Below are 12,163 nucleotides of genomic sequence, written 5' to 3'. Positions count from 1 at the left end.
AATGGGAGAAACGATGCTTTTCAAAGCTTCGAATCAATTGAAACAATTGCTTCCAAAAATGATTCACTGTGTCGAAGCGCTCGAAACGCCAAAATGTGGCGCCACCTGCTGGTAAAAAAGGTTGTAAAAGCAACAAGATCTCAATCCAAACATTTTACACTTTACTCTCTTTGTGTTTAAGAAAAAATTATTATTAACTTGCCTGTTTTTTTGTCTTGTTTTCAGTAAAAATATCTAAAAGTTCTTAAATTAAGATGTATTTTCTTTATTGTTTCAAAAATCGGATGGCTGCAAAAATGACACTTTCTTAGTATTTTTGTCTTTTTTCAGTTAAAAATATTTAAAAATTCTTAAATTAATATGTATTTTCTTCATGAACATAAGTCTAGTTTTTATACAAAAAAATAAAAATTAAAATAAATAAGTGCTTAAAAGAAGGGCTGGAAAAGAAGTGCTTAAAAGAAGCAAAAAAATCTGCCCATGGAATAAGGACATTTTTTCTTTAAATGAGTTTTCTTTTTTAATAAACACTTAATTCAAGAAAAAAATTCTTAGTCATTTGCAGATTTTTTTTGCTTAAGCACAAATTTGCTTAAATTAAATATTTTTTTGTCTGAAAACTAATCTTATTTTTTTTATGTCATTTTGTTCATCAAGAAAATACATCTTAATTTAAGAATTTTTAGATATTTTTCCTGAAAACAAGACAAAAATACTAAATAATGAGAGTCATATTTGAAACAGTTATGATGTACAGTAATTGAGGCTCATTTGCTAAACTCATGTGATTAGCCAATTTAATTAAAACACGCTCCGTCCGTACCACTGATTCGAAACAAAAGATTAAACAATTTAAAGCTTTATGAAGCATCACTAGTTTTCTATACAAGGCATATAAATCAGGCCAAATCTAAATCATGAACATTAGAATAACATCTGATGAAAATATATCAGTGTTTTGTGATCACTTGTTATCTCCATTAGTAGCATTGGAGTGGACAAAATTAAACTCTTTCTGTTTCTTCTTGTCCATGTTTCGTGTGGTTCATTTGTTGAATCTGCTTTAATCAACATATTTATCCAACAACTATTAACAGTGGAATTCCACACATTAGGGTTAAAAGAGCTGTTAACCTTCATGAAATGTTTTTGAACACAGAAACTACACAATAAATGCATGTTGCGTTTGATCTGTATGACTAATTATAAATTGTATTAATATTGAAATAATGATATTAAAATAGTTTTTCTTTATCCTTCAGTTAGTGTGAACCTATATGTAATAACATTGCCTCCAACCCTTTTCAAAAGAAAGACAACAACTGTTACAATGATAAAGTGAGACCAAAGTCCTGCTTAAGTGAAACATGATATGGTGAAGGGAATGGAGTTTAACTTTGAGACTTTCAGTAAACCCCGAGATGTTTTGTCTCTTACTACCTATACGCATAGGTGTCATTTACACTGGGGACATGTCCCCACCACTTTTTGAAAGCATTTGGTTAAAATGTTCTAAAAAATCAAGCAATGCCTGTGCAATCATACGCTGCAAAAAAAATGACTTCCTTACTTAGTATTTTTGTCTTGTTTTCAGTAAAAAGATAAAAAAATTCTTATATGCATTTTCTTGATGAGCAAAACCCCCCAAGAAAATAAGTGTAGTTTTTAGACCAAAAGTATCAAATGTAAGTGATTTTGTGCATAAAACAAGCAAAAAATATGCTGGGGTAAGCAATTTTTTCTTGAATTTAGTGTTTAAGAAAAATGTTCAAGATTTTTTTGCCTGCCCCATTTGCAGATTTTTGTTGTTTGTTTTTATGAACAAAATCACTTAAATTTGATATTTTTGGTCTAAAAACTACACTTATTTTCTTGGGTCGTTTTGCTCATCATGAAAATGCATCTTAAATTAAGAATTTTTTGAAATTTTTACTGAAAACAAGACAAAAATACTAAGAATTTTTTTCTTGAAAATAATTTTTTGCAGTGTATGGCCTATGCCCATTTTTGATGCGCCATTATTCAATATTTTTCCCATCCTGCTGTAATGTTTTTTCATCTGATCTTTTGTCCCCACCACTTTTCAACACAAACGCCCGTGCCTATACGTGTGTGACATTCTCAAGCACATCTACAGCTCGTGTACCATTAAAAAGTGTTAGATGACATCTCAGGTGTGTGTTGTTTTAAAGTATGTAACACATAATAAGTACGTTTGTGATATATATATACATTTATATAGATAGGAAACATAAATAATAATTTAGTGAACCTTAGAATGTCCCGTGTCAAGAGTGCAAGGAGAGAAAGGAGAGGCAGAGGGGGTTAGACCTTTTGGCCGCAGAGTCACAATTTGCCTCAGGATGTGTTGTTTGAAAACCAAATGTAACTCTGTCGGGAGTCCACTGAGTTCTGATTCTCGAGGGAGGTGTTGCGGGATCTCGGCTCCCTTGCTGTGAGTTCGGGAGGAAACCGGTAGTGATGTAAAGATATCTCTTTGAATGTCCTTGTTGTCGCAAGCACCTGTGGTCCCGCTGTGTCTCCCAGGGGGTGGTGCCTTTTGGTCAGGATATTACAGCAATTCTTACAATAGCAGTAATCTGTAAAAGATTTACCTGAATTACATGTAAATATATGAAAAACACTTTTATCCCAAGCAGCGTCCATCCAGCCCATTGAATGAAGGTTTTTTTTATATTTTAACTATGACCTGACTTTTATGGCTGCAGTTTTCCTGGTACTTTGAAGTGATTATAGCAAATGCATACAGATATTGCTAATCGTTTACATTTATGTACTTAAAACGAGCTCTGTTATGTTTATGAATCAAATCTTATACGTTTACTTGTGTGACATTATCATACTAAGTTTAATGTTTTGAGTTAAAGGCTAAGATAAAAAGCATGATGTTAAATGTCTATTTATTTTGACCTGAGTAACAACTGCGGGTACAGGCACGTGATAAATCGAATTGAATTGGACGTTGTAGTGCGATTTAGAAAAAAATACGACACACTGGAAAAAACACTGTTCGGCTTCTTGCGGTACGACACACGCGCGCAGTATTTAGGGCTTCATGGGAATATATTGTTTTTACTAGTGTGTCGTTGCTTCATCACGGCCAATGTGAAAAGGACTTGACTGTGTTACCTGAAAATTAAACTCTGACATTGGTGCACTGCTAGTAACACTGATGTTATCTCGCTATTTGTAGATCGAGACTCGAGTCTCGACGGCCCGACTGGACTGTTTAAGTTGATTTTCAATAAATCAGTGTTGAATTTTTTGCTTCTGGGTCGTCTATGTTTCAGAAACAGTTGGTAAGCGTTTAGCTAATTAAATAAATGCTTAATGCTTAAATCGTTAATCAATCGTAAATTGTTGTAATATGCGTATGCTTTGCGAATGTAATGCTCATTTAACTGAAATAAAGCAGGCTTAATGACGTATGCAGCGTGTATATCCGACCTCCAGAGGATATAGTCTTCTGTGTCAGCCATTTTAATACGGTTAGATTGAATAACGTCATTTGAACTTGGATTGACACAACTGACGGACAGAACATAGTCATTTTATTCTCCCAATTAAGTTAAAAAACGATTTGAACTTTTCTGGCCCGCAGATTTTTAGAGATCCACCCATCAAACACTCTCCCTCCGCCACTGGGTAACTGAGAAACAGACTACTTATACACTATGATTTGTTAAGTATGATTAGGTCATGACTTTACTTTAAGGGGCACATCATTAATAACTCATCATTAACTTATAATAAACTAATATAACGAACATAAATTAATGATTTGTTACTGTATTATTGTGTAGGTAATGACATTTCTTGGAGGGGTACATTGTTAAAAAGTTATCAAGTACACATTCTATACATATTCAGCTCATCTAAATCCTAATTTTTGGTGGTTTGTAAAGGAGAGGAGCAGAGGTGAAAACTGTGCAGGCATTTGGAAGGGGCAATAATGGCTTAAAAGAAGAACAAGTACACAAGACAGATACTGTATGTGCAATTTGATAATAAGACAAGCCAGTTCACACAATAATCATTATCTGTAGGCTAACACTGATTTAAATTGATAAAGAATAGCTTCCGTCACTCTTAATGGCAGCAGTGGAATAACTCATTTTAATTATGAATGCATAATTGTACATTTAATGATTAAGGTTGACTCTAAATACTGCAAGAAATCCAGTGCAACTCAATTATGTTTGTAGCTCAGCTGCAAGAGCAAATGTAAACAGTTTTCCATTACAAACCTAAACATTTTGCATAAACAAGTTATGGTAGAGAAATTTTGAGTGTTTTATCTTACAGATTAGTATTATGTTTTATATGGTATGCTTTTAATGTGTTTCATGGTTAAGGTCTACATGAATTAAGTTTTAAGTTGTCTCTCTGTTGCTTGAACATGAATGTGTAGGTCCACAGCTGGGCCTGGAGGAGATAAGGGTGTCCATGGTAAGGATAGCAAATAGTTGTATGATGTGTTAAAGAAAAAAGACACTGAGTTTTACCACCCATTGGAGGATTTATGTACCAGCTTGGAATGTTATAGAGATAAAGCCACAGCATCACCAAGTTGTCATGAGTTATGAGAAGGAGCTAAGGGGCCTGAAGTTAGGAGTCTGCTGGGCATTGGGACAGTACAGAGTGAAAGAAAGGCAGGACTATTGGACCACTATATAATATACTGAAAAACTCAGAACGGGGTCATTGTCATTATCATTTTACCAGGTGTACACCCTATGACCAGTATTGTGTTTCAAGCTGTCTGACACAATTCTTTAATAAAATACTTTGAAGAGAATTTTGCATCTCAACCGTCTCTGATTCTCCTGAAAAAAATCCACGACAAAGTTATTTACGTTCTTCTAGAGAGCATGTTTGATTTGGGTTACGCAAAGTGTTAATTAATGCATTAACTAACAAACATGTATTAATGTGTAGTTAAGGTGGCGTGGCTGTAATTCATGAATTCATATGACTCATGCCACATTGATTAGTACATAACTTAACTCATCATTAGTTCATAGTAAAGTGATTATTAATTTATGTATTAGTACATGATTATTCATGTACCATTATTGTAAAGTGTAACCAACTTTATACGGACACCTCTGAGCGGAAATTCATGTAGTTTGAATGTTTACGATCCGCCTATTTTCGGCAAATGTTATATGAAATATGACATTATATTATGTGAAGAAATTCGCAATTAAAGCACGATTACTTTGTCAAGCGTAATGTGTCGTTGCAGTGAGCAGGTCATAATGATGTCTCCTTACTCCACTAATCAGGCTCCTTCCACAATGTTTGAAACGTTTAATTAACAATGATGAATTTTCTGACATTTCTTATTTTCTCTCATTTTCAATGGGCAAGTTGAAAGAAAATTAATATTTTAAAATTCATAGGCAGGTGAACATTATAATTAACATTATCATTATTACAATTAAATTTATTTTTCTTATTTCTTATTTATATTATTTAAGTGTTACATCCTATCAGTCATATTAGTTGCTCTTTGTATAAAAGTGACATTCAACCAAAAGTAATTATTTCAATAAAGATGTTTCAAGGATGAAATTTTTTTGCGCACATGGGTCTTCTGAGTGTCCGATATTATCTAACATGGGCATATACCGTTGCCCTTTGTGACCCACATAGTACAAAGTTCTGGGAAGGTTCCAGTAAGGTAATAAAAAAACCCTACAGGGAACGTTCTGGGAAGGTTCCCGTTAGGTTAAGAAAATAAAACAAAAATAACCTGCAGGGAAGGTTCCCGTTAGGTTATTAAAAATAACATAGAGGGAACGTTCTTAATTGGTTCCCCCAAAATAACCAGATGGGAACGTCAGGGAAAGTTCTGTGTTTGCTGGGACGGGATCATATAGGCCTAGCCTACAAATAGCTTTTTCGGATATAAACGCATCGTTATTCTTCTCAACAAAAGGACACACGGAACACAAATGACTTTACTTATAATAATTTGCTGCATGCTTGTGCCCACAGCCCATCTTTCTCTTCAAGATGCTAAATATTTTATTTTATTAAAATGGCAACTGCAGAAATAAACGTAACGTTCACAAAGTCTCCAGACATGCACCCCTTCAAGCCTAGAAGAGATACAGCCACGGCCAAAATCTCGTGAAATCTCCCGGAGCACTCTTTTCATCCCTAAACCCAACATCTCGCGCAATTTGGCCGTAGCGTATCCTCCCTCTATCCAGAAGAAATTTAAACAGCAGTGGAAGAGGACACGAGGACAGCGCGAGCAGCAAACAGACGTGCAAGAGTCATATCTTCCTGCCCAGTGTTTAAGGTATGTGTAATGTTTTGGAACCAAAATATGCATGATATTTAAACTTTGTTACATTAGTGAAAAAACATATTGTAAACGATAAAACGCTTTATAATGGAATAACTATTCTTTTTATTTACACAAGACTATTATAAATAATATTCAATGTAATTTCAAGCCTATATTAATTTAAATTTAATGAACTTAGCAGACGTTTTTATACAAAGCGACTTAAAAAAATTATATGCAGGGTTACCAAATATCTAGTTAGTTGCTAGTTTGCTGTGTATGTCTTTACACATATCGTTGATGTTTATTTGTAGAGGTTGATAACTTGAGCATTACTGAAACTTATGTGATGGATGAATTGTGCACACTGTTAGAACCCTGCGTTGCGTGTTGTTGTGCGGTGTTGGGTGCAGGTTGTGTGTTACATTACTGCGGGATTTGAATTTACTCTCCTCGCATAGCTGAGATGTTTTAGATCCTGATACAGACTATGATACAGACCTGCAGAGTGTTGGATCTCGGGCTAAAAGACCGTTTGGGATATTAGGGAATGATGTTTACTCACCGCACCGCCTTGACTGGCCTCTTTTACAACAGCAAATAACATCGTCTTTAATAACACCAGTCTTAACACATCACTCGTTTATATCGCGTTAATGCAAGGTGGTAAAAAGATTGATGGACGGAAAAGTGTATTTTTACCTTATGGGCACAGTAGAATAATTTATTTCAAAGCTTGTCATTTTATTAAGACAAAAATTTAAGATGTTCTTTAGTAGGAAATACATTCTTAAAAAATGCTCAGTAGTTGAACAGGAACATTTCTAGGAACTTCTTATAATTTATCTTAAGAACGTTATTATTTTTTTGTCTTAATAATTTGTTCGTGATTCGGGCCCCAAGTTAAAATAAGGGGCTTATTCACCTACTGACTGTACAATATTCCGTTATTACACGCATTTACCTCATAAGTAAGGTAAGGAACATTAAATATTGATTTTAAATATTTTATTTGCACACGTTTATTTGCGTGTTGTCGTGCGTTATTAGTTTTGAGCGGTAGTTAGGCTATCTGAAAAGAATGAACCTCTTAAACCGAATGTGTTAAAACACGCTATGTCTAGTTAAGGACAACGCGTTTAATGTGTTATCCATAACTATACACATCTCTGTGTTACTTGGAACAACACACTTTGTGTTGTTTTAACACATCGTGTGCTGTCCCTTATTTATTTGAACACAAAATCAACAAGAAATGACACACAAATGACTCCAGAGCCGCATGTGGCTCTTTCAGGCCTCTGCTCCATCTTGAAATTAAATTAAATGCTATTTTTATTGGCATTTTTTTTTATATTTTATTCTTTGAAATACCATTGATGGAATTGAGCTTGTTATATTAAAAACGTGTTTATATTACAAGTGTTTTAATATTTTGTCAATCAAAAAATGCTTCACATTCATTCGTCGCATGACTCCCGGTAAGATAACCATGGATTTAAAAAAAATCTTTAAAAAAAAGAAAAGTTTTGGAAGAAAATGAAATATTTAGTCCTTTGTGGACAGATTAATTTGCCTTCGCTGCTGATAATGCTGACTTACCTGTCTGCTATGTGGCGAAAAATGTGCAAACTTTAAGCATTTTTTTTTCAAGCATGAATAACATAAAAAGCAAACATCGCTCTTGCCCCACGAATGACAGCTTGTCGACTGTGTCGACATGACGACTGCATAATGAAATGAACTTAAGTCACAATTACACAAACTGGACAATTTTTATGTTTGCTCTTTCTAAGTTTTCCTTTTTGGCTCCGCTCAACGAAACTCAAGATTTCCACAGGCGGCGCGCGCGGTGTCGTGAAAAAATATTGTTTCTGTTGGTTTGTTGATGGCGAAATTTCGGAGTTTTTATAGTTAACATAACCGGAAGAAGCATAGGTACCTTTTCGTTTTCAGTCACCACCTTTCATGTTTAACTACTGGCCGTGCGAGCTCGCCAAAGTCTGTTTTTTTAAATCGCCTTTGTTCTAAACTACAAGTGAACGAAATGTTTAATAAATTTGAACGACGACCAGGGGAGTTTTACCTCCACCAAAATCTGCTTGAATGGGAAGCAGACGTATAGCCATGTAGTAGATGTCGTATATATAGACTGAATAAAGAGTGTTCATTGGTGTAATTAGTGGGTTTTTTTATATATATCTGACTTTTCAGAAGTAGTATTTAGAGGATCTGGCAAACAGCTTATCCTGAAAGATTCAGGTCAATATCTCAAAAATGTAAAAAGTTATAGCAAAAATTTTATAATTTTCATGATTCAGTCACACATTTTCTAGAATTTTAATGGAAAACATGGGACAAAATAAAGTGATGATTTTCGAGTTTCAAATTACCAGTATTTTGTTATTCTTGAACCCATAATATGATCTTGGTCTCATTTAAAAGCTTTTTTCAAGCTCTTTCTATCTAAACAACTAGTTTTAACATTTAACCATTTTGAAAATTTTAGCAACATACCTACTGAAAGGCCTATCGGCTGCAGTGTATTGTGTTACAAACGTGAGGCTGCAGCAACTCTCTGTTGGGTCTGGTATGCAGTAAAAGAAACTGTAAAATGGTATGTTTGTTTAACTGATTTGTGTAATATGGGGATTGTATTGAGTATAGTAAAGTAATGTTTTTAGATGGGTTTAAGATATACTGTGAAGCATTGTTTTATTTAGAGATTGGATTAATACCTTTATTATATCTATGGAAGCAATATGACACACTCGAATAAACGTACACACTTGCAGCTAAACTCATTGCGGGCATGTATGAATAGCTTCGTATGGGTTTTCTCAGTGCACTGTCGCATTTCACAACTTTGTCGCTTAATTGCGCCCAATCTGAAAATAACAGCTTTACCCCAAGAACGAGCATAAAGATAAAACTTAACAGATAGATGAGATGTTTGTACATTCATTTGCTTAAACAACACTCCTGATTTGATGTTTCTAACAGTTCACTGTGTTTATTTTAGATATGATGGAAGTGAATAAGGAGAGTCAAGCTGAAATAAATGAACCGGCTAAGAAACATCAGAATGTAAAAAGAAAATGTAATGCTTCACAGAAAGAAACTCTGAAAACAGAAGACAAAAAATGTAAGAAGAGTTTTAGTAAAGATGGACACTCTGTGGATCACGTAAGGACTCAAAATGGAGAGAATCCATTCACATGTCAACACTGTGGAAAACACTTCACCCAAAAATCAACGTTTACAATCCACATGAGAGTTCACACTGGAGAGAAACCATTTACGTGTAAACAGTGTGGGATGAGTTTTAGACATCAATCAGGTGTACAGAGCCACATGAAAATTCACACCGGAGAGAAACCTTACAATTGCAGTCAGTGTGAGAAAAGTTTTTCCTATAAAAACATCCTTAAAGCACACATGAGAATTCACACTGGAGAGAAAGCTTACACGTGTCAACAGTGTGGTAAAAGTTTCACTAATCAATCAGGTGTTGAGAGCCACATGAGGATTCACACTGGAGAGAAACCTTACAAATGCAGTGAGTGTGAGAAAAGTTTTTACTATAAACACGTCCTTAAAAGACACATGAGAGTTCACACTGGAGAGAAACCTTACTCGTGTCAACACTGTGGTAAATGTTTCACACAACAATCAGGTTTTAATGGCCACATGAGGATTCACACCGGAGAGAAACCTTACAAATGCAGTCAGTGTGAGAAAAGTTTTCGCTCTGGAAGTTATCTGAAGGAACACATGAGGATTCACACTGGAGAGAAACCTTTTCCATGCCAGGATTGTGAAAAGAGTTTTCCAGATGCAAAACAACTTAACAGACACATGAGAGTTCACACCGGAGAAAAACCTTTTGAATGTCATCAATGTGGAACTTTTTTCAGAAGTTATGGTAACCTTAATGCACACATGAAAATTCACACTGGAGAGAAACCGTTCACGTGTCAACAGTGTGGAAAGAGTTTTGCCCAAAAAAACGGCCTTGACAACCACATGAAAATTCACACTGGAGAGAGATCATTTGCATGTCATCATTGTGAAAAGAGTTTCTCGTCTAAGCATCATCTTACGAGACACGTGAGAATTCACACTGGAGAGAAACCATTCAAGTGCCATCACTGCGAGAAGAGTTTTACCACCGGTGGTAACCTTAATGAACACATAAGAGTTCATACCGGAGAGAAACCATTCGTTTGTCAACAGTGTGATAAGAGGTTTTCAGGAACAAGCCAACTTAAAAGACACATGAGAGTTCACACTGGAGAGAAACCATTCAAATGTGAACTGTGTGAAAAAAGTTTTAGAAATACAAATAACCGTAAGGTGCACATGAAAGTTCACACCGGAGAGAAACTGTTTGCATGTCAACAGTGTGAAAAGAGTTTTATGACTAAAAGTACGCTTGAGATACACATGAGAGTTCACACTGGAGAGAAACCATACACGTGTCAACAGTGTGGAAAGAGTTTCAGCGATCTATCAGGATTCAAGAGGCACATGAAAATTCACACTGGTGAGAAACCATACGGATGTCATGATTGTGAAAAGAGTTTCTACGAAGCATCTGAACTTAAGAGACACATGAGAACTCACACTGGAGAAAAACCATTCGCATGTCATCATTGTGATAAAAGTTTTATTAATGCAACTTGCCTTAAGATACATACGAGAATTCACACCGGAGAAAACCCATTCACATGCAGTCAGTGTGGAAACCATTTCAGAGATGAAAGTAAACTTAAGATACATGCAAGAATTCACACTGGAGAGAAACCATTCACATGTCAACAGTGTGGAAAAAAATGCACAAGTGAAGACGCTCTTAAGACACACATGAAAATAGGAGAGAAACTTGTCGAATGCCAGGAGTGTGGAAGTAAATTCGCAGATGAAGGCGCTCTTAAGATTCACATGAAAAAGTACACTGGAGAGAAACCGTTCACGTGTCAACACTGTGGGAAGAGTTTTACGTGGAAATGTAGTTTCAGAATTCATCTGTGCTCTCACTCTGAACAGACATTTAAATGTGATGAGTGAAGTAAAAGGTTTAAATCCTCATCACATATGAAGAGACACATGAGTGTTCATGCAAAGGTGAAATCTTAATTTTGTTCTGCTTGTTTTAAAGTGTTCATGTCGGTAATAGCCTGCATGTTGGTTTGAGATCTCGATTTGCTTTGAGTGTGGTGAAACTTTGAGAAAATGTTTGGGTTTCGTATGCCCCCAGACCACCTTCACATTTTTATTCTTATATTTTGTGAAACTTCAAATTTTAAAAATCTGTTTTTACTTGATAATGTTGATTATTCCAGAAAGCTGGTTATGTTTGAAATTGAAAATGTGTTTATGTATAATGTGTGGGCACATTAACTATCAGTTACCAACTCTTATAAAGTGTTTTGGAACCAACATGATCAGGGTAATCAGGTTTTGGGTTAATCAATTGAAAGTTCAGGGTTTCGTTGATGGTAAGTTAAACCCACTTTCTTACACTGTAGTAATGTTTTGGCTACAAAAATTATTTTTGCATGCTGACTGGTTGTTTGGCACCTCAGGTGAACACAAACCTATTTTTTTAAGTAGTTACAAATTGCCTACAGTGTTATCCTTTACACTACCTTGTTATGTAAACAATCGTATTCATTATTCATTTGAATGCTTTCACTTAACCTATGCTTTAGATGTTCTTAGTTGTTCTTAGACAATCTTTTGTTTTCATAGATTTGATTTATACGTGTCAACTTTTTTCTGTTTATCTTTTTTAAGTAAATCTGCTTGTTGTTTAATTACTGTCACATCTCCTTCCCT

At 35.0% G+C, this 12,163-nt stretch overlaps 1 protein-coding gene across 1 annotated transcript in view; it reads left to right on the top strand.

The window, feature by feature from the left end:
• The first annotated feature begins 8,831 nt into the window (after positions 1 to 8,831).
• LOC129422293 (uncharacterized) overlaps positions 8,832 to 12,163 on the top strand; it is a 78,230-nt gene continuing 74,898 nt past the window's right edge. The window contains exons 1-2 of the mRNA XM_073856532.1: positions 8,832 to 8,939; positions 9,345 to 11,400. Of these exons, the coding sequence (XP_073712633.1) occupies positions 9,347 to 11,392 (2,046 nt within the window). The 5' untranslated portion in view covers positions 8,832 to 8,939; positions 9,345 to 9,346 and the 3' untranslated portion in view covers positions 11,393 to 11,400. The remainder of the gene's footprint in view (positions 8,940 to 9,344; positions 11,401 to 12,163) is intronic.

Source organism: Misgurnus anguillicaudatus, chromosome 19 (genome assembly GCF_027580225.2).
Source record: "Misgurnus anguillicaudatus chromosome 19, ASM2758022v2, whole genome shotgun sequence".
In the NCBI taxonomy this organism is placed as follows: Eukaryota; Metazoa; Chordata; class Actinopteri; order Cypriniformes; family Cobitidae; genus Misgurnus; species Misgurnus anguillicaudatus.
Note: the sequence above shows the minus strand (reverse complement) of the source record. Positions and strands in the feature narration are given on the sequence as shown.